Below are 26,374 nucleotides of genomic sequence, written 5' to 3'. Positions count from 1 at the left end.
AGAGTTTTCATGTACTTAAAAGCATTAAACAACTCTACTGTATGCACAAATTCTAAACCAATCATGTGTAGTCACAGAGAGGGTAAGTTAACAAAAACAAACACTCTGGTTTTTGTAAAGTTCCGAAGAATTTCTAATGGTTTTGTGTCTCCCTGATAATCTGACAGTTACCTGCTCATCATTCCTTTTGTAACGGGGCTTGGGTGCCATCTGTGGTTTCCTCCATCACATCCTAGCCACGTTCGTGCCACTCGCAGCACCAGGCTGCCGGTGAAGCCCTCTGGTTCAGTCTTGTGGGCACCTGCTTCGTTTAGTTTTAATTAAAAAAAATTTTTTTTTGAGTCACACTCTTTATTGGAAGAACCCTCCAAGAACTTAGGAAGAAAATATATCTTACAAAATAGTCTTTCAGTAATTCATCATTCATCTATGACTTACTGAAGATGAGAGATTTGAATAAGGTCCAATAAAGAAGTAATACATAAGTTTTTCTATAAACATCATTGAATTATACAACTGTGACCTGTTATTCTTGTTATAAAACAAAACCTCCCCCAATTCATAGTCCAGAAAAAAAGGCAATCTGTATGCCTTGTTCTGCATCCCGTATCACCATTGTTTGGTGATGTAATAGCATTTCTGGGGACAGATTCTTTATACACACCTGAGGACCACCCACCAGTGCATCTTTTTTCTCCCTCCAGAAACGCCTGCTGGTATTAAATCCCTCAGAACATGGGACAGCTGAGTCAAAGTAAATGTCTTGGGCTTAGGAGGCCAGGCACCTGTTTTATAAGGAAAACAACCCAGTACAGTGGGAGCCACACCCTCCCATATTCAAATATCTGTACAATAGGTTGGTACCTGAGTCCTTTTAGTTCAGCTTATAAAAACCTGTTAAAAATGAAAAAGCCACAGATACAGAGCACTGAAGAAACAAGCCTCAGTTGTTTGAGTTGATAAAGGGCCCATATAAGCCACCAGTTAAAGCTTTAATGACTTAGCTGTGTGTGATTACATATGTGTGCACACGTGTGCGTGTGTGCGCTGCAGCCGCATCGCCGTAGGAGTGGGAGAACTGGTAGGCCTCGTGGCGCTGGGATTTCAGGCCAGCCCTCCCATGTTTCCTAGCGTCCTCTCAGCCTTCACTTCTGGATGAGGCATTTTTGGTTTGCGGCAGAAATGAGGAAAGAAGAGAAGGATCCACTTAAGACACTCCTGGTGAGAGCATGTGTTTTGGAAGAAAAGACACCACCGTTGGCTACCTCCATTTGCATTTCAGAATTCAGGCGAACTCTCCCGGGCTGCCTGGCTGGGAACCATCAGAGCCAACGGGCCAGGGGCCGAGCTAGCGGGGGCTGCGGGGCCGTGGGGGCCGGGCTGGCCCGGGCAGGCAGCTGAGCCCCGGTCCTCGCGTTTCCCTGGAGCTGCACTGAGCCCTTCCTCCGAAAGAGAAGGGCGTGGCGTTGCCTGCCAGTTAAAGGCTGGCTCTCGTTTGTGGTTTCTGTCCTGGAGATGTAGGCCTGTGGATATAAACAGGTAATGACTCAGTCAACTTGACATCCCGCCAGGAGAGCCCAGGTTTTAAAGTTTGGGAAAACAGTCTCTTCACGCTAAGGGCACGCCAGGGGTGCCGGAATGTCCCTCGGGCTTTCTTTTGTTGATGCATATTCACTTCCCTTCCCAGATAAGGGCTTCAGAAAGGTTCCTTTGGGGTCAGAGGTGCAGCGAGCTGAGTCCTGATTAGCCCTAATTGCTGCCTGTGTTCACCCCACTGGAGCTCACTGTCGCAGAAGGAGCACAATTTGTATTTCCTTGGGAGCGGGGGGCACAGGGCGGTGTGTTGTTTCCACGAGATCCGAGCCAGAGGCGTGAGAGCCAGAAGGAGTTGGGAAGAGGTCTGGTCCAGCCCTCCTGTTTCCTGGATGAGGACAAGGGGCGTCTTCAGTGTGTGGTGATGGAGCCCCACAAAGGAAATCCAGGGGAGGGCAGAGTGGCTGCGGGCAGGGAGAGGGCTCCCCAGGAAGACACAGAGGGAGGGAGGGGATAAGGTGATTGGTCCTGAGGTTTCCGAACGGGAAATATCTATCCTGAAGTTACGGATGGAGGGGTGAGAAAAGCATATACAGCTATTTTTGGGGTTGGGGGCAATGATGGGACCGTGGCAGCCTGAGGCCTGTCCCAAGTGGTCCCAGCTGGCCCTATGCCCTGTGCAAGCTGCTGTCTCAGAACTTTGTCCTTCCGTTTCCTCAGGGCTCTTAGGGGCATCACCGAGGAATCACAGAGGAAGATGGATGGAAACCTGTGTTTGAGGGCTGAACTGCTTTGGGTGCCGACTTGGGCTTTGAAGAAAAGCATACATATCTGGCCTTTCTGATTTGTTCCCTAGATTGCTGATTCTTGGCATTTTCCAGAGTTTAAATGCATCAGGTCTTTGGGTGGGCACATAACTGGCAGCCACTGGAAATCTCTGTTTACTTTATGAGGAGAATGGGAAGCAGAGAACCAGGTCTGCCTGCCTGACTCCAGGAGGCCAGGAGAGGTGGCTTGGGGCTTTCTGTTGTGGGTACAAGTGGGAAATCCTCCAGGCTGAGCTGATGGGGAGGCCGGGCCCGAGCCGCATGGCTTAGTGACGCAGCGGACCTGCCCTACCTGGCACAGAGCCTGAGTTTGGAGAAGCATCTGGCCTCAAAGCTGGTGTTTCCAAAAGCCCGGCACATGGTGGGCTAGTGCATGTGGGTGGGTGGTTAGATGGAGTCACAGGTGGTGTGTAAGGCCCGGGCAGGATTCTTTGCAACAGCATTCTGAGAGTTGATGGAGAAGAAAGAGGGGAAAACCTGTTTCTGATTCTTTATCTAATCTAGGAGAGAGATGTTTAATTTGGGGTTTGTGGAGACACAAAAATACTACCTACCCCTAAATTTCTTGAGTCCTAGGCCTTGGGGATTAAACCTGAACTTTAAAAGTGTATGCATGTACTCTGGAACTTTCTGCATAATTATCACACATGATTGCACGTATTTATTTCAGTGTCAGCAACAAACTCGATGTGTGCTCTATATTCTGGTCAACCCACATTTATTCTCTGTGTAATTACAGGTTCATGAAACAGGATATATTAAGCTAGGATGATTCGTGGCAGCCATTCCCTCTGTTTGCAGCCTTGGCTTTCTCTTGGAGCCGTTGCTTCAGGCAGTGGGTCCTAAGGACTGGGGAGGCTCGGGCCCTTCTCCGCACATCCCCAGGCGGCCCTTCTGCAGGCCGGTCATGAGCTGCCGCTCCCTGGAGGCTGGGTTATGTGTGATGTCTCCTGTCTTCTTTACAGAGGAAGTGGAGACATTCAGTAATTACTGTGACGCTGTGGGTCAGGGTCTGAAAGGCAGATTGGGACATGTGGGCTGGATTCGGATGCTGTTCAGAAAAAGGAGTTGGACTATCTAACACCAAGACTCCCAGTGGCTTCAGAACAGATGTGCAGGATGGATAAGGTGGTCTTACTCTGAGTTTCATGAAGGGCTTGCGTTTCTCTCGCTCGAGTCACTGTAGCTTCACCTTTGTTATGTTAGAACATAACACATGCATTGTTATGTTAGAGCATACCACATGTTTAAAGGCCGAACAGGGAGGGGACTTTCTAGAAGGGAAGAAGGAAAATAACTCTGATCTTTGGAAAGCCCCTCCTGCTGCTTTTTTCTAACTGGAGGTTTCTTGTCTGTGACTACTAAATGTGCAGGAGACAGACCTCTGCGTAGAAAGAGAGAATGGCCCTGGAAGGCAAATACAAGGAGCCCTGACACTGGGCCGCCCTGAAGCCCACAGGGGAGCAGCTGAACTGAGTTACTGGCTGCAGCAGCAGATGCATTGGAAGCAAAAACAAAAATGTTTTTTACCTGCCTCAGAGAACTGAACACCTTATTCTATATCAGAGGAGTGGGGTGCGAGATAAGTGTGCTCTCTTACCAGCCACAGTGGTTCCTGTTTCTTGCCATGTATTCCGTTCGGCTTCAGTCATCTCCTAAAGGATGTCCTTCAGGAAAAGGAAGGAAAAGAGTGGAATTCAGTGGCGTCTAGAACCGTATTTGTAGGATGTGTACAGGTGATAATCACTGGTTTTGCTTTCACCAAAACCAACATGGCAGGTGTACTGTGGGGACAAGGACATAAGCTTTCCAGGGTTTAAATGCGCTAGACATAGGCCAGCTCTCAGAGAATTGGGGTAGTCTTGAGGGACTGTGCCTTCCATTCCTGCAGTGTGTGATCTTCCGGAGAATTTCTCCCAGCTCCTCTGTCTGGAAGCAGCTGAGGCCGCTTCGTCAGCAGCAGTCCCTGTTGTGTCAGGCATTTCGGGGCCGCTGCTCTGGCCCACGCTCTGGAACCCTGATGATATGTGAAACCTGTGTAATTTCTCTCTGCGCCCAGAGTACTTTCTGAGCTTGTGTTTTTGCTTTGAGAGGGTTTGATATTAAATTCCGTTGACTGTCCCGTTGCTGTACGATGGCTCCTGGCAGGTGAGTGTGTGACGGTGACAGGCTGGGCGTGTGGAAATGAAGACAGCTGCAGAAGTGGCACCTGGGAAGGCCGTGTTGCAGGAGCTTCTGCGTCAGATCGGGTTTGAAACGGTTACTTGTGCTGCAGCTTAGCCCAGGGTGTGGAGTTTGGTATCTTGCATTTATGTAATGTTTTAAAGTTTTTCTTTCTCCAAAAGAAATTGGTTTAATCATTTTAAAAAGATAATATGTGCTCGTCTAGAAAATTTGAGCTAAATGAAAGTAGAAAGTGGAAATCCCACTGCTGAGAGAGCCATGGTTAACAGTTTAGAGAATGCTTGTTCCCATGTTATTTTCTGCAAATTTTATATGAATGGGATCATACTGTACATGCTGTTTCTAATCTGCTTTTTCTCTTTCATAATACTGTGGACAACATTTGATGTTCACTGAGCTCCCTTGAAGCAGAAAGGGGGTTATTTCCATTTTATAAATGTCAAAATGGGATACAGAGAAATTTCCTCCAGGGTCACACAGCTATAAGGAAGCCGAGTTCATATTCTGACTTTGAGCAAAGTGCTGATTCTACTATATAATTATAAAAAACTCTTGTTTGATACTCTGATTTTTTTTTTCCCTTCTGTCAGTTAGAATTGATCCTCTAATAGTGTTTTGGGTTATGACAAATTCGCCCGCATTTCAAACATGTGATTTGGCTTCTTTCTTGCTATACTGATTTTTCAGAGCCAAGGATCAGGGTTTAAGGGGTCCTCTGGGGTCAGGATCCCTCATCTCACCTCCATTCCCTATTGCCAGAACTGATGTGATGCTGATGGGGCTCAAGCAAGACTTTACTTGGGTCCTTTTTTTTAAAGAATCATAATAGCTAATGTTTATTGAGCACTTTCTGGTATGCCAGGCACAGATCTAAATGTTTTTTTAAATAGCTTTATTAAGATACACTTCCTATACCATGCAGTTCACCCATATAAAGCACATAGTTCAGTGGTTTTTGGTATGTTTACTACTTGTGCAGCTGTCACCCTTTGAAGAAACCCTATACCCATGAGTCGGCACTCTGCATTTCCTCTCATTTCCCCCAGCCCTAGGCGGCCCCTAATCCACTTTCCGTCTCTATGGATTTGCCCATCGTGGACGTTCCGTATAAGTGGAATCATACAGTGTGTGGTCCTGTGTGGCTGGCTGCTCTCACGCAGCATAATGTCCTCACGGTTCATCTGTGTTGTGCATGTGTCAGCACTCCATCCCTTCGTATGGCCAAATAGCAATGCATTGTGGGGGGTGTCTCTCCATTTGTTCTCGTTTGCTAAAGTTGCCGAAATGCAACATACCAGCAATGGGTTGGCTTTTACAATGGGGATTTACTAACTTAGCTTCTGAAGCTGTGAAATTGTCCAAGTCCAGGCATCCACAGGCGACGCTTTCTCCCTGAAGACCAGCTGCCGGCGACCCTGGGCTCCTCTGTCGGGTAGCGAGGCACGTGGCGGTGACTGCCGGTCTCCTCTGGGTTTTGTTGCTTCCAGCTTCTGGCCTCAGTGGCTTCCTCTCTCAGCTTCTCTGTCTTTTCTCTCAAACCTCTCTGTATCCTTCTCTGAATGTCATCTCTTAAAATAAAGACTCTGGTAAAAGGATTAAGACCCATCTGGGGCAGGCCTCAACTGAAATAATCTCAAAAGGCCCCACCCACAATAGGTCTACACCTTCAGGAATGGATTAGGTTTAAGAACATGATCTTTTCTGGGGTACCTACAGCTTCACAGCATCATGCCATTCATCAGTTGATGGGCATTTGGGTTGTTTCCACTTTTGGGTTGTTAGGAATGGTGCTACTATGAACATCTGTGCACGAGTTTTTTGTCTGGATGTATGTTTTCATTTCTCATGGATATAGGTAGGAGTGGAATTGTTGGGCCATATGGTAACTCTGTGTTTAACCTTTGGGAGAATTGCCAGACTGTTTCCCAAAGTGTCTGCACCGTTTTACATCCCCACCAGCAGGGTGAGGTTCTAATTTCCCCACCTCCCCACCAACACTTGTCATTGCCTGCCTGTTGGTGCTCGGATCCCTATACATGGTTGTTTTTGTGGCAATTCCTGGTGTTGCCGATCCGGGAAGGAATGCTTATTTTGGTCCATGAGAAGTTCGTTACATACCTTCTGTGCAGAGGCAGTGAGTTCTGCCTTTAGTACTTGTTGCGAAGGTTGCCTGTGAGCTCGGGGTGTGAGGTGGATGGAGGGGCTGCACAGGGGTGGCGTGTCTGCCGGTTCAAGTGTTTTCCTTTGTGATCTAGTGTGTCAGTCACCGTCCTGCCACTTCTTGCTTTCTCTCCTTCCTGCGCCAGGGACCTGGAGGCCAGAGCACGGAACGAGTTCTTCCGGGCGCTCTTCAGGCTGCCGCGGAGGGAGAGGCTGCACGCGGTGGTGGACTGCTCGCTCTGGACGCCTTTCAGCCGCTGCCACACCGCGGGGCGGATGTTCACCTCTGACAGCTACGTCTGCTTCGCCAGCAGAGAGGACGGCTGCTGTAACGTGGTCCTGCCCCTCGGAGAGGTAGTGCGGCCTCCCCTGCTGCAGGTTCCACCCCAGGCGCCCGCGCCTGCTTCCCGAGCCAGCCTGTGGGCGCTCCAGGCGGCGGGTGTGTGTGCGCGGGTGTGTGTGTGTGCGCGGGTGTGTGTGTGCGTGTGTGTGTGTGTGAGAGAAAGCGTGTGTGACTCGGAGCACGGGGAGAGCTTACGCAGCCAGGCTCTGCCCTCTGAAGACGGGTGTCTGGGTGACCGGGCTGCTCGAGGGAAGCATGGCCTGGATTTGATCATGACTCATTTGGCCTCCGCGTTTTCTGTTGTTGCTATGGCAGCCTGAAATTGGCATGGATGTGATTGGTGGAAACGGGGTACTCGAACACCCACAATATTGATAAAGCTGTTTTTAAAAAGTACGTGCCTAATAGTTAAAGCTTTTCCAAAAGTTCTTGGGAATGAATCCTTCCACTTTCACCTACTTAAAGAGAAAAGAAGTCAACCTAAAAAGAAAAAAAAAAATCACCTTTTGAAAATTAATGGCAAACTGCTTGGCTTTTATAGTCTTAGAATTTTAGTTAGTTAAAAATTGTTTATTTGGAAAAACACTTTTAAAATGTGCTTTGGGAAAAAAGTTAGCTAACAACAACAGCAAAGCCCCAAACAGCAATGAACAGTGACAACAGTAGGCAGCTGTGCTGTCCCACCACCCCGTACGGAGGCAGGGGCTCTGTGGCCTCCCCTGCTGGGCCCAGGGCGGTGGGTGCAGCCGGGCCCAGCCTGCAGCCACGGCCAAGTCAGGGGCCGAGAGACAGGCTAGCCCAGGGGTCGGTCTCATCCCGAGCCTCAGTGGGAGGTGGGTGTTGCCAGCCCCAAGAGGGGGCAGCAGGCAGAGGCTGAAGGGTGGTTCTCCAGCAGTTTCGTGGAGAGCTGTGGAGGGGAAAACAAAAATTAAAGCATAAGCATGCTCTAAAGGGAAGTGGATGCCTTTTGGTCATTGCTGGGGACGTGAGCCTTAATCGGGTGCCGGCCCTGCTGGGAGAGAGCGGCTGTCCTCTCCTGTCGGGGTTCTCCCGGGAGGCCTCACTGCCGGGAGGGGGCGTGGAAGGGAGGATGCGAAGGCCGAGAAGCTAAGTGACCCTGGACCGCCACATCGGTCCTTCTGTCACATTCCATCTTTGTCTTTTTGGGATTGAGGGGCCACCTGAGCTTGCGTCCAGATCTAAGAAGCCCGGTCCCTTGGCTGCAGGGCCCCTCTGGCTGGGAAGTGCCTGGCAGCTCTGTTCAACATCAGGACCACTATGCTCTTGCTACTTGTAGCGTCTGTATGTTGACGGAGCAATATTGTTTGGAAAAACCTGAAACTTTCAGATGTGTCATCTTCTGCAGTAGATGTCTTCATTTGACAATTCCTTCTACTGGAGAGTTGAGCAAGAAACCCTGTGGCTTGCTGCCTTATATGCTTTCTGACTGTTGTGCAGTTCCTTACTGCAGTAGTTTGATTTTGCCTCTGTCTTGGAATATCTCCTGAGTATGCAATTCAAGGCCGTCTTTCTCTCTCCCTCACTGTGTGTGGGTAATTTGGGAAACAGGTGGTGAGCATTGAGAAAATGGAGGACACGAGCCTGCTGCCCACCCCCATCATCGTCAGCATCCGGAGCAAGATGGCCTTCCAGTTCATCGAGCTCCCGGACAGGGACGCCCTGGTGGAAAGCCTGCTCGCCAGGCTGAAGCAGGTCCAGGCCAGACACCCAGCGCGGTACGACACCTCGAGAGACGAAGACATGGTATGTGGCTTCAAGATACTAAGAGGCCACCAATTGAGAACCCCTTTCTCACCACCCTTAGGGGGGCACACCTGAAGATGATCCACTGGGGAGTGAGAAAAATACGACACAGGTTACTGGGTCTGTGCATCAGATGGTTGGTGTCACCTCTGCTAGGCTGGGTGTCCTGAGGGGACGTTTGTACGTTAGAGGAGTTGCTGGGCCATGACTCCCAGGTTAGAGGAGTTGCTGGGCCACACCCCCCACAGGTTAGAGGGGTTGCTGGGCCACACACCCCAGGTTTCAGGGGTTAGGCCATGCCACCCCCACCCCCCACCCAGGAGGTCAGAGAGGTTAACAGGGCACAACCTTCCACAGGTTAGAGGGATTGACAGGGCAACCCCTCACAGTTTGGGAGGGTTGACAGGCACCCCACCCCCATATTTTGGAGGGTTGATGGGTTGGAGGGTTTGATGGAGAATCACCCCAGTGGTTGGAGGGCTTGATGGAGCTCCTCTCTCACAGATTGGGGCGTTGTCCCCCGCAGATTGTTGGTTGATGGGTCATCTCTCTTTCAGAGATTAGGGGGGTTGGTCGGGCCCTCTTACAGGCCTGGAGGATTGACGGGGCAGTGGGACACCTCCTCATGGGTGAGGGGGCTGATCCCCCCAGGTTGGAGGGGATGGTGTTATTTGGGGGCACATAGAACTTGCTGCAAGACTGGCCCTTTGTTGTCTTAAGCTTGAGCAGCTGCAGACACGGACCTGGGTTGGCCGGGGCCCACATCTCTCCCTCCTGGGGCAGTGGCAGGGAGCAAGGGGGTGAAGGTCTGCTCTGTGCTTTAGAGTGGTTTCCCAGAGATGGTCATCCCCAGTTCACCAAGGGGAGGGGGAGACTGAGGTTGAATGTGACCCCCTGTCTTTCTGGCCACTGCTGGGGTCCCCTCCCTGTGTGTTAGGCAGCACAGCCTCCCTGGGGAAACCCCCCGGGACTGTTTACTTCTAAGGCCCTGATCCTGTTGGATCTGTTAGTCAGCCAAATGTGAAACAAAGATCGTCCTGTAATTAAGAGCAAAGACTTTCTTCTCTCTCACTTTGTTGTTTTTTGTGTGTGTTTGTGTGTGTGCCATGCAGACGTCACCTGTGTTTCATTCAACAAGCATGTGCAGTGACCACAAGTTTGGAGATCTTGAACTGGTGTCTTCTCAAAATAGCAAGGAAAGCGAAAGAGAGAAGAGCCCGCTGCTCCACCCCGAGGCCCTGACTGCCGTCTTCCAGCAGTCTGGCAGCCAGAGCCCTGACTTCCGCGTGGTGGGTGAAGGGGCTTTGTCCTCTCTGGGCACTTGCAAAGCTGCGGCCTTTGGAGGGGTGTGGGCTGGAGCAGGGGCCTGGCTCTGTGGAGTCCCAGTTGTCTGGCTGGTCATGGAAGATGGCATCTGTGAGTGCCAGCTCTGTCAGGGCCTCCGGGGAGCAGGTGTGGCTCCAGGTTGCCAGGCAATCTCGAGCAGCTGCTGCACCTCCTCCCCTTTCCCTTGCTGGCCGAAAGAGAAGGGGGCAGCTGATGCCCCTTGCTCGAGCAGGTCTGGGTGAGCTGGGGCTGTGGTCGGAGTGATGGAGGGTGGGTGGCTCCCCTTAGGTGCCCCTCAAGTGGTTCTTGGATGCGGTGCACGGCTGCCTGGCCTGAAGAGGCTCCTGTGTGCGCGGTTTTTCTGAAAGTATCGAACATTTCTCCCATTACAGGAGACTACAAATAATTAAAAGCACATATTAATATCCTGTTTGAAAGGAAATGTAAAAATCCCTGCCACTTGGGTAATTTAAAGTATTTTCAATTGCCTGGGGAAATGGTCTCCTCATTTCTGAAAAATGAGACTATGTAACTGTTTTCAGGTTTCAGTTTTTCCTCTGGCTGTCCGGAAGCTCAGGGTAGATTGAAGTCCCCTCAGTCCTCTTTGCCCTCTGAGCGGACTCATGTTTCAACAGCCGGCTCAGTGTCAGCATCCTCAGGAAGTCTTTCCCAGCGTACCCTCCACTGTCCCTCCCCTCCCATCTCCTCTTTGCTATGTTTGTGTTTGTTATGTACATATTCTTGTTATCGGCCTTGTTGAGAAAATTGCATTTTGTTTGTGTAAGTGGCCCTCTGGGCCCTGGACCCCTCGCGGGCTGGCTCCGTCTTTGCATCCCCTGTGCCGAGTAGGGGTGCGCAGACACCTGTTGAATGAATGCGGGTCTCGGGGCCCTGGCTGCTGGCTTCTGAGTTGTGAAAGGCAGCGCCTCCCTGTTATGGATTGTGGTGGGGTGGGGGTGAGGGTGTGGGCATCTTTGTACATTAAGAACGTTTCCCTCTCCAGTCCAGAGAACAGATAAAAATTAGCCTGTGGAATGACCACTTCGCGGAATACGGCAGAACTGTGTGCATGTTTCGCACAGAAAAGATCCGGAAGCTCGTAGCCATGGGGATCCCTGAATCTCTACGTGGCAAACTCTGGCTCCTTTTCTCAGGTAAGTGTTTCTGGTGTCTTTAGGTGAAACGTTGCTTTTGAAACTGGCCCAGGAACAGAGGCCCGGACCTGAGCTTTGTGAGTGTGTAGGTGGCTCTGAGTCACCTGCTTGGGTCACTGCTGTGAAATCCCCCGCAGAAACCTGGCTGTGCTGTGGGACCTGGGGCTGGCTGCTTGAGGTCTCTGGGCTGTGGGGTCTCCCTGCTCAAATGGAGAGGCCTGGGCCAGATGACCTCCTTGCATTTAAAAATGACTATGACTGTTACTAACCTCCGGAAGTGCAGTGAGCTCGGAAATAGACTAAACAGAGAAATCTTCCTAAATTGTTCTCTGGCAGATAGAGTGCTATTTGTCCCTTCTTCTAGGGCTCCTCAATGCACATAGACACACACAGACTGTTCATAACCGGCTTAGTCGCTTCATATCCTGCTCTCTCCAGTGACTGAAGGTTTACTTTGTTGACAGCTGTTGAAGCTGTTGCTAAAGGAGTGGCGGATTTTAGTGTAAATGCTGATTATCACGTGACCATCATAGTGCTTATTTGACAGATGCGACAGGGAATTGCAGCCAGTTATCACAGACGGGGGAGCTGAGGGGGAGTTCAGAGTTTATGATGCGTGGGGTGGAAGCGGGCCGCGTGCCCCCCTGCCCTCCTGGTGCCCCTCCCTGCCCGCCAGCCTCGTCCGGGGATTTGACCCTGGCTGAGCCCACAGGTGCCCCTGATGCTGGTTGATGAATGAATACAGTCTCCACCCCGATGCTGGGTGGCTGCTGCACACACCACAGAGCCCCCCAGGGCCTCGGCTCTGGCTGGCGCAGTGGGTGGGCTGGCGCAGGGAGCTCTGTGTGCTGGGTCTCCTGCTTAGGTTCACTCGTCGGGAACCCAGCCTTCGGGGTTTCGTGTTGGCAGATTTATTCGAACACGGCGGCACCTCTTGTTTGCCCTACATGTAGGTGCTTGACAATTTCTTGTTGAATTAGTGTGTGAAAATTGCATATACGTCACATACATTCTGTCTGTTGCTGGGAAATACTTACGAAAGGCATGTTAGTAGAATCATTTCTAGTGTGAGCTTTTTCCCCTCCCTATAAGGATATTCTTAGAAGAGCTGCACTGCTTTTCTCTTGGCTTTGTTCTGATTTTGGGGTGGGCCGCGTGGTGGGAGCGAGGTCCTTCTGGCTGGGGCTGGTCTCTCGGTGTGTGCGTCCTTCACAGAACCAGGTCCCACTGCGGTCCCTGGATGGGCGAGCCCCTCCCTGTGCTGACCCCGTCCTGGCGATCGCCCCCCTTCACAGTGCCTCGTGCCATCCACAGATGCGGTCACGGATCTTGCTGCACATCCTGGCTACTACGGGAACCTGGTGGCAGAGTCCATGGGGAGGAGCTGCCTGGTGACGGAGGAGATCGAGCGGGACCTGCACCGCTCGCTCCCGGAGCACCCTGCCTTCCAGAACGAGACGGGGATCGCCGCCCTGAGGAGAGTGCTGACCGCCTATGCCCACCGGAACCCTCGCATCGGGTACTGCCAGGTGAGGCTGTGCCCCAGGTGCGGGGTCCTTGGGCGAGGGGCCGGGCCAGGGATTTCTGCACTTGGGGCCTTGGCTCTCTGTCCCGTTCCCCGTCCAGAGCTGGGACCTGCACTGTGCTGGGGGCTGTGGGCAAAGTGCTCCTGTCCCTCAAAGAGTGTGTCTATGAGGTCTGGACACCATCTTCACGCGGTCAGACAGGCTGATAATTTAAGATGAGAACATTACCTAGGGTCTGAAAAGGGCTGTGCACACGCTGAGCTGCTGCCTGCGCCTGGGCTGTGGCTCCTGGCCCCTCTCGAACTTCCACTGCAGGACGGGATTCAGGTTCCTTCCGTGGAGCTTAATTTTTCTCCAGACCTCTGCAGGAAATACAGGGAATGCTTTAAAAACGGCAGTGCTGCTTGGGGAAGAAAAAGATATTTAGGACAGATCGCTTTCCGTTAAGAAACACGAGTGGAGCTAAGATGTCCTCTGAATAGTTCCTGAGTTTAGGGATGTAGTCAGCAAGCACCAGATAAAAACTAGTAAATTTAAACAACCAAAAAACCCAACACGAGACTGGATTAGAGAAGCTGCTGACATTTAAAAACAAGATTTCAAACTTTGCTCAGCCGTGAAAGTAAAATCGGTGGGCGATGCAGGTGTGTGTTACGTACACACGAGCTGCATCGGATCCAGAGCTGAGGTGTGTGCCCCTGCCCACGCCAGCGCGACTGGATGGGGGCGGCCAGGAACAGTGGCCGTGCGGCTCACTTGGCCGTGCGAGGACCTGTGCTGACAGCGTCTTTCTGTTGCACCAGCGTCGGGGTGGCTGGTGCACACTGGGTTTTCCCCGCTCCAGTCTTGGCTTGTGAGTGTGCTTTTCCGTCCCTCTGTGGCTTCCTGTGAGCTGCTCAGTAACTGTCCCCTCTTCTGTGCCCACCCCTGACCAGTCCATGAACATCCTGACCTCCGTGTTGCTGCTGTACGCCAAAGAGGAGGAAGCCTTCTGGCTGCTGGTTGCTGTGTGTGAGCGGATGCTGCCCGATTACTTCAACCACCGGGTGATAGGTAAGCTGTGCCCCTACGTCCTTCTCTGTACCTGGTGGGCGGTGACAAAGCCTGGGAGAAGACATTTGTCACCAGTCCGCTTTATGGAGTCTCTGTGCCATTTAGCTAGTCTCTGCACAAACACCGTTTGACTTGTGAGTCTGCAAAACTAACTCGTGGTTCCCTGCACAGTTTTGACAAAAGAGTGGGATAAAATAAACTGAATATTCTCCTGTTACACACATCTACAAGTTTTGGATAAAATAAAGCAAGTTGCTTTAGATGGATTACAGAACCTATAAGAAGGAGAGCAAAGTCCCCAGACCTACCAAACAAGTAGAAAAGTGGAACCCTGGGTGGCTTTGCATTGCTGCTATGGCCTGGGGGGAGGTAACCCAGGAAGCTTATGGAGAAGGCAGTGCTGCTGCTTCCTCTAGGAGGGGGTGGCAGATGAGGGTCAAGGGCAGACTCAGTGTCCCCCCCCGCCAGCTGCATGAAGAGAGTGGGAAAGCTCGTTTGTGTCCACCTGGGCACTCACCACACCCCCACGCCTCCAAGTCTCTCTTCTGATGGGATTTGTATTCGCTCTGCCTGTGTGGTCTAGCACCTCCTAGTGGAGAGAGCTGTATAAAAATTGTTGCTGGTTGTTGATGCTCTTCAGGACATTTTTAGTATCCCAGATGAGAGTTGAGGTGGCCTGAGGTTAGGGTGATGGCAGTGAGGACAGAAGCACAAGAGCAGGTGTGGGACGGAATCTGGCAGGTGCCTGCAGGTGGAGGAGAAGGTCGGGGTGGCGGGGGTGGGGGGGACCTGGCTCAAGGCCCTGAGAGCTGGGGTGGGACTCCTGGGGGGACCAAGGACCAACCAGCCCCTCTGTGACTGGGCTCACCTGCCCGGCCAGCACCGTGATACGGGATGGAGCAGTCAGAGCCTCTCCATGACCCCAGAGCATTGTCTTCTGTCCCTTCCCCGTCAGTCCCTGTCCCCCTCCTGCCACAGGCAAACACAGATCCAGTTTCTGTCGCTGCAGATGAGGCTTGTTGCCGAACTTGACATAAATGCCGTAATGAAGTATTCCTCTGAGTCAGTGTCAGGCATTGGTGTTGCTGCATCAGAAATTTGTTCCTTTTCGTTGCTGAGTAATTTTCTCCTTTGTAGTCACGGTCATTTGTTTATCTGTTCACTGTTGATGGACATTTGAGTTGTTTCCAGTTTGGGGCTATTAATAAAGTTGCTATGAATATTCATGTAGAATTCTTTTTGTGAACATATACAATCATTTCTCTTGGGTAAGTACCTAGAAGTAGAATTGCTGGGTCAGCGGTTATCAGATGAAGGTTTAACCGTGGAAGTAAGAGACTGTCAGTTTCCCCAGGTGATGACCGTCTTCCTGCGTCTTGGGCCAGGTGGTTGTCTGTCCTTTGAATTTTAGCCATTCTTGTGGGTGAGACGTGGTCTTTCACTGTGGTTTAACTTTTCATTTCTCTGATGATTAAGGATGTTGAGTATGTTTTTCCAAGCTGATTGACTATTTATATATCTTCTCTTTGGAAGTGCTTGTTAAAATCTTTTGCCTAGTTTTTAAGAGTTGGGTTGCTGCCTTTTCACAAAGTCGTAGGAGTTCTTTATTTTGGATACAAGACCTTTCTCAAATACATGTAATGCAAGTTTTTCCTCTGACTTTGAAGCTTGCATTTTCATTTTATTAATGATGCCTTTTGAAGATCAGCATCTTTAGTTTTGATGGAGTCCAATTTACAATTTTTTCTATAGTTTGTACCGTTTGTGTCCTAAGAAATTTTGCCTGTTTATGTATTTTCTTGTAGAACTTTTATAGCATTAGCTTTTATATTTAGGCCTATATATATTTTTCTGTACGGTGTGAAGCAGGGTTGGGATTTTTTTCTCCATACACGTATCCAGTTGATCCAGTACTATTTTTCTGAAAAAACTCTCCTTTCCCCATTGATTTACCTTGGTCAAAATGTCAAAAACCAGTTAACTAAATGTGGTTGGGTCCTGTTCTGAACTTGGCGTCTTTTCACTGCATTTTGCTTTCGGGCTGACGTGGCAGGGTGTGAGCCCCTGAGCCGAGCCCCCTGCCCGCTCTCCCCCAGGGGCTCAGGTGGACCAGTCTGTCTTTGAGGAGCTCATCCGGGAGCAGCTCCCGGAGCTGGCGGAGCACATGCGCGACCTCAATGCCCTGGCGTCCGTCTCCCTCTCGTGGTTCCTCACCCTCTTCCTCAGCATCATGCCGCTGGAGAGCGCGGTCAACGTCGTCGACTGCTTCTTCTACGATGGGATCAAAGCCGTCTTCCAGCTGGGGCTGGCAGTGCTCGATGCCAATGCCGAGGACCTGTGCAGCAGCAAGGATGACAGCCAGGCCCTGGTGATCCTCGGCAGGTGGGTTCCGGCCGCTTCCTGGGTGGGCAGCAGCTTTCTGGAGGGCCCCAGCAGGGAGCAGGGCCGCCACTCTGGAACTTTCTCAGTTCGGCTCCGCCACCCTTGGGCTCCCCAGAGCCAGTCCGTCACGTGGCCCTGTCACTGCTCGGTGGTGAAGAGCGCCACGTTCCCTTACTCCTCTGCACCAAGCGAGGCAGTCCAGGAAGACAGCAGTGATGATTGTCTTTCTGTAAGAAGTTGCAGGTGTTGTGTGAGTCTGGGGGGAATGAAATTGGGGTGGAGTTAAGGCACACTGGGAAATGTTGGCCTCAAGCAGACGACTGGATGTTTCAAACATTTTATGTGTAGGAGCTGGCGTGCTGCAGTGAAAGAAAATGTGTACTAGTCTTTGATTGGAACCTGGTTTTCTTGGAGCTGAGGGTGATTTGAGTGATGTTTAAAAGGGTAGTTCCCTTTAAGAATATGATGCTTGCTTACAGTTGTACACACGCCAGAACTTTGTCCATTACCCCACCGGCGAGGCACAGGCCCCCAGAAATCTAGCCACGGAGCCCAGGTTGATAATGTGGTGGCTTCGTGGGCGTCTTTCTGTTTCTCTAAAAGGAGGACAGCAGTTGTTGCCTTCCTCACGTTGTTGGAGCACACGAGCAGCGATGAAGGTGCTTTGTGGATGTAGGAGGTGTCCGTCCACCTGTGCTTTAACTGGGGGCTGTGTGCTCAGGTTTCTAGATCACATTAAGAACGAGGAGAGCCCAGGGCCCCCTGTTGGCAGCCACCATGCGGCCTTCTCTGACGACCAGGAGCCCTGCCCTGCCACTGACATTGCCGACTTGATCCGGGACGCCTACGAGGTAACAGGCCCCACCCGCACCCCTGCACCCCTGCACCCCTCCACCTTCCCCACCCCCATCCCTAGGAAGGTAGCTTGCTGGGGAGTTGGACTTTGAGGGCAGTTCTCTGGGTTACTTCTTGCTTCCTTTGAAGGAAGAAGATTCTATCAGCTTGTGGTCCCTTGTTTTCCTGCAGAAATTCGGAGACCAGTCTGTGGAGCAGATTGAGCACCTGCGCTGTAAGCACAGGATCCGGGTTCTCCAAGGCCACGAAGACACCACCAAGCAGAACGTGGTAAGTAGAGAACTTTTCAGGATGGCTGCTTGGCATGGTCGGGGGTTAACCCGCAAGAGGAACGTGTGTCCCTTTTGGTCACGTATGGTGAGCACGCCAGGTTTTTTTGCATTGAATTAAAAACTTCTTAGGGGTGACTTGGTGTGGAAACAGCGTGGGTTTCAGAGTCCAACATATTGTGAGCAAGTTAACTACTCCGAGCCTCAGTTTCCCATTTGTAAAATGAGGATAATAATACCTACCATATAGGATTAAATGAGGGGCAGTTGGTAAAATGTCTAGCCCAGGTGGTCTACAATTAGAAGGAATTTCTGTCCGAGCTATATCTTTGCTTGCTATTAAGCTTCCATTTTAATTGAACACATTTGTCCTGGGCACCGATGGGTAAATTAGAAAGAGGCTGAGAATAAAACACCTGAGAAAGATACTGTAAAGCCATCTGTCAGAAAGGAGTGGAAGCGGCTTTGGGGGAGCAGGAGCCATTCCCGTGGGGACGTCAGCCTTGCAGCGGGCTGGTGCTCCAAACCAAGAGAACAGCCCCCTCCTTCGGGTCTGTCCAGGGGCAGGTGGAGAATTCTCTGCATCACTGTGTTTTCTTTCCTTAAGCTTCGCGTTGTTATTCCAGAAGTCTCAATTCTTCCTGAAGACTTAGAAGAACTCTATGACTTATTCAAGGTATGGAAATCTGGGAGGATGAGGGTGTCGGAGGCCTTGGTCCAGGCGAGAGCGGCTGCTGCCAGCCTGCCTGGGGGTGCGGGGGCGTGGACCCCGGAGGGAGGGTGCCGTGTGTCCAGTGTTCGGTGCAGAGGCCGAAGCTGCCCACGCCTGCCGTCTCTACTGGCTCTACCGGGAAACCTTGCCCTGACCCTCACCCCTCCATCGGTAGCCCTCCCCTCAGATGGCTCTGACATCCTACCTGGAACCCAGAGCACAGCCAGGCACCTGGGAGGAGGAAGCTGGGGTGACCTCTGGGCCACGTGGACGCTGCACGGCCCGTGCACTGGAGCTCCAACTCGGCTGTGAGCCGGAGCCTGCGAGCTGCGCCCCTGCGCTGTTCTAACAGACACGGCCCAGGTGCCCAGTCCAGGGTAGACGGGGCAGTGAGCTTGTCACCTAATATAATTTTTAACTTCTCATAACTGCACCCCACAATACTTGTGGGCCTATTTTTATGTTTGTGTAGCTGGTGTTCATGCCAGGGTATATTCTCTTTTCCCCAGGTGCTGGTCTTGCACTTTTCCATGTGGCCACATAGTCTTTATCATTTTTCCATCTTGGAATACTTCATATATATATAAGCCATATTTCTAATATTTGGATATTTAGGTGGGTTCCAATTTTTTGCTACTTAAATCATCCCTCAAAGAACTTGTTTGAGCATCTTTCTGGAAGTTTTCTTGCCTGAAACAGTAGCTAACAATGAGAGAGAAGAGGCAGACCCGTGGATCCGGGTAGATCACTGCAGAAGGCCAGGACGGTGTTGACAGGCGTCCGGCCTCCAGAGCTGTCTGTGGTGGGAACTGCGCCCCCGTCACTTCTCAACTCAAATTGCCAAAATAATGGAAATAGTAGTAACTGGCAGTGTGGGTGTGTAGGAGGCAGCGCCTGGGCTGTCTGGTTGGGACCGTCCTGGCACCCCCCGTGCAGAAAAAGCAGCTCATGTGGCGAGAGCAGTGGAGGCCCAGGGCTCCCGTTGAATTACCTGTTTACAAATTGTACAGTTTCCTTTGTGGCAGGAGATGAAACGGGAAGTCACAGGTCCCTGGCTGTCCCTGTTCCCGCAGCTCTCTTTGGCTTCAAGAGGAAGAACAGAGACTGGGAGAAACACAAAAGCAGGGGAACAAATGATGTGTTTTTTAAGTTTAAAAAGTCTTTTATTTATTTAGGGCTTTACTGCTAAATACAGATGAATACAAAAACAAAAAACAAAAAGCAAAAACCTATAAATATGTTATTTTTCAAAATGCACTTCAAAAGGAAATCCAGGTTAATAGCATCAGTCAAGGTGTCTTACTCCGTTTGGATGTGCAGAGGTGCCTCCCTGCCGGCCCGTCCCAGCAGTGTGTCCCACACAGCACCTTCTCGGACTCTCCCAGGTCCCCGCAGGCCTGACCTTCAGTAGTCTGACTTGATACTTACTCAAGTACCGTGGTATATGGTCGTCTCTAGTTGGGCTTCACATGCACTTCTCCTCTTTGAAGCATTTTATTTTCTCAAGAGAGAGGGTCAAGTAGAAATACCCTGACAATGTTTTATAAACATGTGGTAGGTTCTTAGGATGGAGCCCACATCTTACCTTCATTCTGTCTGACCCCAAACCTGCCATGTACAACCTCAAACATTCTATATGTCACCAGGAGATCGTCAGCTCTGATTGTCTTCTTTTAAATACTCTTTCCTATTAAAAATGAACTATATGGTGGTGCTTAATGAAATTCATTTTAATGTCATTTTAAAGTATTCCTTTAAATTACATAAATTCAGATTTGTGATATTTCCTGTTCCCTCAACTTGAGAGCAGCTTCATTGGTCTTACGTCTCCAAGTAGGATGTGAATAGAATAAAATCAGACTGTGTGTCATAAACTATCTCTGTAAACACCCAGAACCTGAAACAGTGCCTTACCGACTCCATAAACATGTTTTTAATGATGGGTTAAATTCACTTACTATTGCTGGGTTTTTATGCCCGATAGAGCATTTTAATATTATTTTGCTTGCTTCCGTGTTCTGGGTAAGACTTTTGATATCCAAATTTACTTGAAAAACATGAAATAATAGAATTATATCCACTCTCATGATTAAAAAAAACAAAATTTATTTTAAGCAACAAATGAGGATGAAGGGGCTCATCCCGGCTGTCCCTTCAGTCCCACCTTGTACAGGAAATTACTTTTCACAATGTGGTGACTCTCTCCCCTGGAGTTTCCCGTATACCTCTCTCTATCTGCGGTCACACACACAAGGTACCCACTTTTTCCCACATAATTATGGGATGGTACTACACAATGGCCTGTATTTCCCCCCCCAATTAACCATATAACAAGGAATTTTTTCTAGATCAGTATCTTTAGATCATTTTTCCATTTGTAATGACTATACAATTTCATTGTGTGGCTGCAAAATAATTTATGTAGTCATTCACCTATCAAAGGGCATTCATGTTACCAATTTTTTGCTGTTTTATAGACAGTGCTGGACTGAGCAACCTGTGCATTTATCTGCACACTTGTGCTGCTGTTTCAGTAGCATGGGTTTCTTGAGGTGGCGATTCAGGGCCAGGGGAGATGTACATAAAAATTTTAGTTATTACTGCTAAAGTATCTTCCAGATTTTTGATTTTGCAAGTTACAATTCCACTCATGGTATCTATGAATGCTCATTTCCCCACGCAGCATTTAAACATTTGCTTGTCTGGTAGAAAACTGCATTTCAATTTAATTTAGTTTTGTGTACTTATTAGTGACATTGAGTACCATTTCATAAGTATATTGGCCAATTGTATACTTCTTTCAACCACCTGTTCATATCCTTTGCCTATTTTTCTATTGCTTGTTTTTCTAATATGAGCTCTCTTAGATTTTTGCATTTATGTTATAACCATTTTCTTCTGGACTTTAGCATCACAGTGTGCACAAATATATGTGAAAATTCTTAGTGTGCCTTGGGTTTTTAAGAATGGGAATGTATTAGATCTTTGTTTCATACTTGAAACTTTTCATGAGTCTGCAAAGGCTGTTTAAAGAATATGACACACTTATAAATGGCATCTTGGCTTCCATCCAACGGTATGTGCTTGCATAGCACAGCGTCTGCACATCTGTCCTGTCCTTCTAGGTGGAGGGAATTGAAATTGTGAAGACTCCGTAGTCACTGGGACCTGTTTCAGGCTTTTGCAGATTGAGGTGCCCAGAGATGATCTAGTGCTGGTCTAAACCACACTTTCCGAAGAGCCCGGCTTGGTCCTCAGTGATGGGGCAGTTTTACTTCTTCGGTTTTCAGCCTGTTCCTAAAACTTCAAATCACCCTTTTCCCCCCTTTCCTTTTAATTGTTTGAATTGGTACAGTATTCACATGGTTCCAAATTCACAAAGTATAAAAGAGCACACAGGAGTACGTCTCCCTTCCACCCTGGGCCCCTGCCCGCCACGGTCACTCCCATGGGTAACTAGCATTACTAGTTCCTTTGGGATCCTAGAGATTTTTTTACTTTCAAATGCTTTTTACTTTCAAGTACTTTTTTGACTTTCAAATAATATGATTTTAAGTGAAAAGAGCAGAATAAAAATGGTCTCTCTTCTAGGATTAAAACTATGTCAAAATTAGTATTCATGTGGGCAAGGACTAAAGTTAACAAAACCTCTTCTTACATATCTGGTTAGAGTGATGAAATTATAAGGAATTTGATTTTTTTAAAAATTTTGTTATAACATTGTGCAATAATCAATAGTTTTAAGAGGCAGAAGGCAAGCCACGCGAGAGGGCCCCGTGGTAAGCCTTGACCTGTCTCCTGGGCTCTCCTTTGCCTCTGGCCCTAGAGAGAGCACATGCTGAGCCGCTACTGGGAGCAGCTGGGCCCCGCGGTCCAGCGCCACGACCCCAGCCGGCCCTACGCCGAGCAGTACCGCATCGACCCCCAGCAGTTCGCCAGCCTCTTTAAGCTGGTCTCCCCGTGGACCTGTGGGGCCCACACCGAGGTCCTCGCCGAAAGGACCTTCAGACTCCTGGACGACAACATGGACTGTCTCATCGAATTCAGAGCAGTCGTTGGCTGCCTGGGTAGGACTTTGTGGGCCATTATTGCGATGAGTTCATTTGGGGGTGGGTCTGCGAACAGAAGACAGTGGGTCGTGTAGGAGGCAGATGCACACGACGAAATGCATTTGTGACCGGCCTGACATGATTTCATGATTTAAAAATATGCTCTGCAGGCTTCTCTCATGCCCACCTTTATGGTTCCCTGTGTGGGGGGAGGGTGGTGGGGATTGGGGCGCGGGGTGAAGCCCTGTGGGCTCTCAGGTAGGTCACTGACCTTGTCCTTGGCACCAGTGGGGTGGTTTAGTTAGGAGCCTCATTCCTAACCCTTTTACATAGAATTAAAATCTTTCAAAAGGAATGAGCTCCGCGAGATCCTCCAGGTTACTGAGTTCCTCAAGCATCACCAATCACCGCCTTTAAAATGTTGATTTCCAATGGGATGATTTCAGACCTGATGTGGGCCGGGGGTAGGGCGCAGAGGAAATGTTGGGGGCTGCGTTATTGAGGTCAACAAAGTTCTGCCTCCACAGTGCATTTGTGCCATTAGAAATGTTCTTAAAGCATTTGTGTCTGCTTAGTCTCTCTCTCTATTTTGCAGATATTATGTATAATGGAGAAATGAATGAAAAAATTAAACTATTATATAGACTTCATATCCCTCCAGGTAAGACATTCCATGTGGAGAAAGCATGGCTCTGCTCCACCTTAACACAAGGCCAGCTTTGTGTATGACCCTGAGACCAAAGTACTTTTAAATTTCATTCAGACTCAAGGCCATAGATGTTTCTCTTTTGGGGGTTGCTGATCACAAAATTTTAAGTCCTGTACTACCTGGCCCACAGTGGCTTTCAAACTTGAGAGCCACCAGCCTGTGGAATGTGCTGGGAGCCAGAGTGTGGTACTTTAGTAGATGGTGAACTTAGGCTACTGCTTTTGAAGGACCATTTCATTTTTCCAGCACATACACCCATGCTTCCTTCAAATTTAAGCCGAGGTCACCAGGAACAGAGGAAGCAGTTCTCAGAGCTGTGAGATCAGACTCGGTGTTAACAGTAAAAAGAACAAGGCAACCTTAAGATGCTCCTTGGGCCCTTGAAACTGAATGAGATGAGGTAGGAATCCCAGAGGGTCTCGGGGACCCCAGTATGTGACTGGGGCCTCTGACAGCACTTCCCAACAAGGGAGCCTCGGGGGGGGCGGTGGGCGGAGTTGCTTTCTAGTGCCACGAGATCCTGGTGGCTTTTAAAACATTGGAGTGTATGTGAACGAGATTGGTGGCTTTTCTCTCTTCCTGAACGCAGCCGTTACTGAACGGCCGTCCAGTCCTTGTGTGCTTCATCCCGGAGAGCGTTCAGGAGTGGCCACACAGGCCTGCCACGGACTCGTTATTACTTAGGCACAAATTGGTCAGCCTCAGTGAAGTTCTTACCTTTTATGCCAAAATAAGCTACTGAATTTTATTTTTTATCTAATTTGTTCTTATTTTTTTTTTATCTAATTTGTTCTTATTTTTCACAATTTTTTTTTACTAGTAAAATTTTACTAGTAGTAAATTTTACTACTAACATAGAAGATAATGCATAATTATTCCTTTATCATCATTGTCGTCGTCTTTTCACAATCATTTTATCTGGTATTAGGTATTCTTAAATAGGACACAATTGATTTTGTTACTCTTCAATTACTGTATCTTGAATTTTTAAATAAACTTTTTATTTTGGAATAATTTTAGATTTATAGAAAAGTTTCAAAGGTAGTACAGATGGAGTTCGAATTTTTGACATATTTTTACATTTATTATTGGCTTTTGGTATTACCAGCTGAGGTTGATATTTGATTTTCGATCTGACTTCATAATGGCTTATACCGTTTGCTTCTAAATTGTAAATGTATTTCTAAAAAATAATTTAATTCATTAAAGGCATTTGTAGGCTTTCATGGCTTCATAAAGTCAGGTTTTCAAAGTCTTTTTGAACATAGGATTGTAATACTTATATAGTATGACTCAGAATTTAAATTGTGAAATTAAAATTAAGACTTGGTATGTTATTTTGCTTACCTATGGTTACTATTTGAATTTTTGATAGTTTTTTTTAGACTTAAGAAAGCAGACAACCTCAAACCCCTATTTAAAAACATTAATTTCCTGAGGCCATGAAGGCCTGTGATACCTTTAGGTACTTTTTCATTTAAATAGATTTAATTTGAACAATTAGTTACTTTCCACTATAATGGATAACTTTTTGATTAAGGGGGGGGACAGACATATTAGTTGGAAAAAAATGTCACTATCTAGCAAGTATAATAAGGAGTACCTCAAATTTCGGTTTGTGCTCCCAAAGAATTTGCTTCAGCCTAAGTGTCTTATTTACCTGACAAAGAAGCAGTGATCCCAAGCAAAGCACATGAGCAGCTTGCCACAAAACACCCATCTTCTGCCCAGAAGGATTTGACCTCTGCAGGGGTGTATGCCCAGCAAAGGCCTTTTGTGTGCTTGGGTACAAAGGTATCTGATGCAACCCAGGAAGCAGTAAAGAGCCAAAGCCCAAGGCCTCACACAGTCACTGGAGAGCTCATTTTATTTGATCCGGGGTGATTGCAACAGTTTGGCAAAGGAAATCAAAAAGCAGTATTAGAGATGACTTGATACCGTGTCAGGTGAGGGAGAGTCAAACAGTATTCCAGAAGGTTGTTTAGTCAAAAGTTTTCATTGCATATTGACAAATCTATAAATAGTTTAATTCTGCTCAGCTAATTAAACTAATTGGATTTCCAGAAGAGAACTTCCTAGAACATTATTTTCATTACAAGGAAGCATCAAAAACAAAACAAAAGAAAACAACAAAAAACAAGAAAAAAAACCCTACTGAGAATGATATATTGACATACAGCCACAAGACAGTGGGAGGCTTTCTGTTGTTTTGTGTCCGGAGAGTGGGGCTGCAGTGACACTGTCATCCATAGTTCCCTCCGAAAACTCTGAGTTTCAAGGAAAACATTGTTTAATTTTCCAAGAAGCTCTCCAAAAGTTTTGCCTATCAGTCTGGATCCACATTAAATATTGTTCTTAAAATGTTGCCTCTAACAAAATCTGAGCTGCTTCAGTCTTTGTTTTCAGTTTTCTATGAAGAAACAGAAGTTTCTTTCTAAGGTTTTATACCCGAAGTGGATTTGCTGTCCAAAGGAAGAATTTTGTCAATAAACTGAGTTAAAAGGAAAATCACATAAATAATCTCACTTTGCAATTTGGTTAAGGAAAGTTAATGGTTTTAAAAAGAACTGATAATGTTGAAACCAGAATGATTTAATCAAAAATTAAAGGAGCACATGAAAATATATTAACATGTACTGATCAAGTATGGAGTCAAAGCAAAAATTCATCTTGTAGAAAAAGAGGTTACAAATGTTTCATTCATGTTATAACTTGTGTCCTAAAACTATAGGCTAGTTACAGCATTACCTGTGTATGAATGAGGGAGTCATCATATTGAATATGAATTTGAAAAAGTTTGGATTGGATTCCAAATCCAGTCACGTTATCCAAAAAAACTCAACATTACATTTGCCAGTGAAAGGCAGGGAGGGCCTCATGCTCTGGAAGTACAATCAAAACCACTGAGGCATTCGCCTTCTCCATAATGGCAAGGAAGGAGTTTTCATCAAGTAGAGGAAAAAGGGCCACCCTCATGTCCAGGCAGTGTCTCTTTGCTGGTGACTGTTTAAAGATGACATCTCTTAAGGGTCCTTCTCAGGAACTGCACAGAGCCATTTCAAGAAGGAAAACTGATAGGTGAAAGTCGTTATTTGTCCCGAGTGTGCTTATTTCATTAATGTTTGATCCTTTTTTTTGTTACTTGGCACTTGCATTGCCTGTGATAAAAGAATATCCCTTGGAAGTGACTTAGTTAGAATGGATCCCTTTTCTGAACCTAGGAGGTACACTCGGAAACATGCTCGGTCTTTGCACCTCACGGTCTGCTTTGTCAAGAGGCCCTACAGTTAGACGATCTATGCAATCAGATTTCACCAATTATTTGACTATTTACTGTAGCTGAAAACGTTAGTATTGTTATGAGTTGGAAGTTAGCATCGGCAGGGCTGAGATAGAGCAATTACTCCTCTTTGCCCAAGACAAGTTCGACATTCGTGTTACACCCACCATACTTGCCTCTTCACTTTTTGGTGAGCCTTTTCTTAGGGCTGTATTGAGAAATGATACTGAAGATGAACTCTGTAATCT

General features: G+C 48.2%; 1 protein-coding gene and 1 long non-coding RNA gene across 6 annotated transcripts in view; one reads left to right on the top strand and one right to left on the bottom strand.

The window, feature by feature from the left end:
- The window catches only part of TBC1D8 (TBC1 domain family member 8), a 101,068-nt gene that overhangs the window by 66,261 nt on the left and 8,433 nt on the right, over positions 1-26,374 (top strand). The window contains exons 6-17 of one of the 3 annotated variants that reach the window (XM_037806419.1): positions 6,851-7,058; positions 8,617-8,811; positions 9,924-10,100; positions 11,141-11,291; positions 12,606-12,820; positions 13,753-13,870; positions 15,967-16,252; positions 16,974-17,103; positions 17,279-17,377; positions 17,984-18,052; positions 21,915-22,155; positions 22,733-22,798. In XM_037806419.1, the coding sequence (XP_037662347.1) occupies positions 6,851-7,058; positions 8,617-8,811; positions 9,924-10,100; positions 11,141-11,291; positions 12,606-12,820; positions 13,753-13,870; positions 15,967-16,252; positions 16,974-17,103; positions 17,279-17,377; positions 17,984-18,052; positions 21,915-22,155; positions 22,733-22,798 (1,955 nt within the window). The other 2 variants (XM_037806420.1, XR_005212295.1) reach the window with 2 other exon arrangements.
- On the bottom strand, positions 3-24,851 carry LOC119511966. 3 transcript variants are annotated; one of them, XR_005212297.1, is made up of 5 exons: positions 24,507-24,851; positions 19,080-19,192; positions 13,046-13,179; positions 3,961-4,027; positions 3-1,523 (listed from the first exon to the last, which is right to left on the bottom strand). It is a non-coding gene; the product is annotated as an uncharacterized LOC119511966 (long non-coding RNA). The 3 variants fall into 3 exon arrangements; XR_005212296.1 differs by lacking the exon at positions 3-1,523 and adding an exon at positions 3,130-3,372; XR_005212298.1 differs by lacking the exons at positions 3-1,523; positions 3,961-4,027 and adding an exon at positions 7,651-7,954.

This window comes from Choloepus didactylus, chromosome 17 (assembly GCF_015220235.1).
Source record: "Choloepus didactylus isolate mChoDid1 chromosome 17, mChoDid1.pri, whole genome shotgun sequence".
Classification (NCBI taxonomy): Eukaryota; Metazoa; Chordata; class Mammalia; order Pilosa; family Megalonychidae; genus Choloepus; species Choloepus didactylus.
The sequence above is the reverse complement of the archived record's forward strand: the minus strand, read 5'-3'. Positions and strand labels throughout refer to the sequence as shown.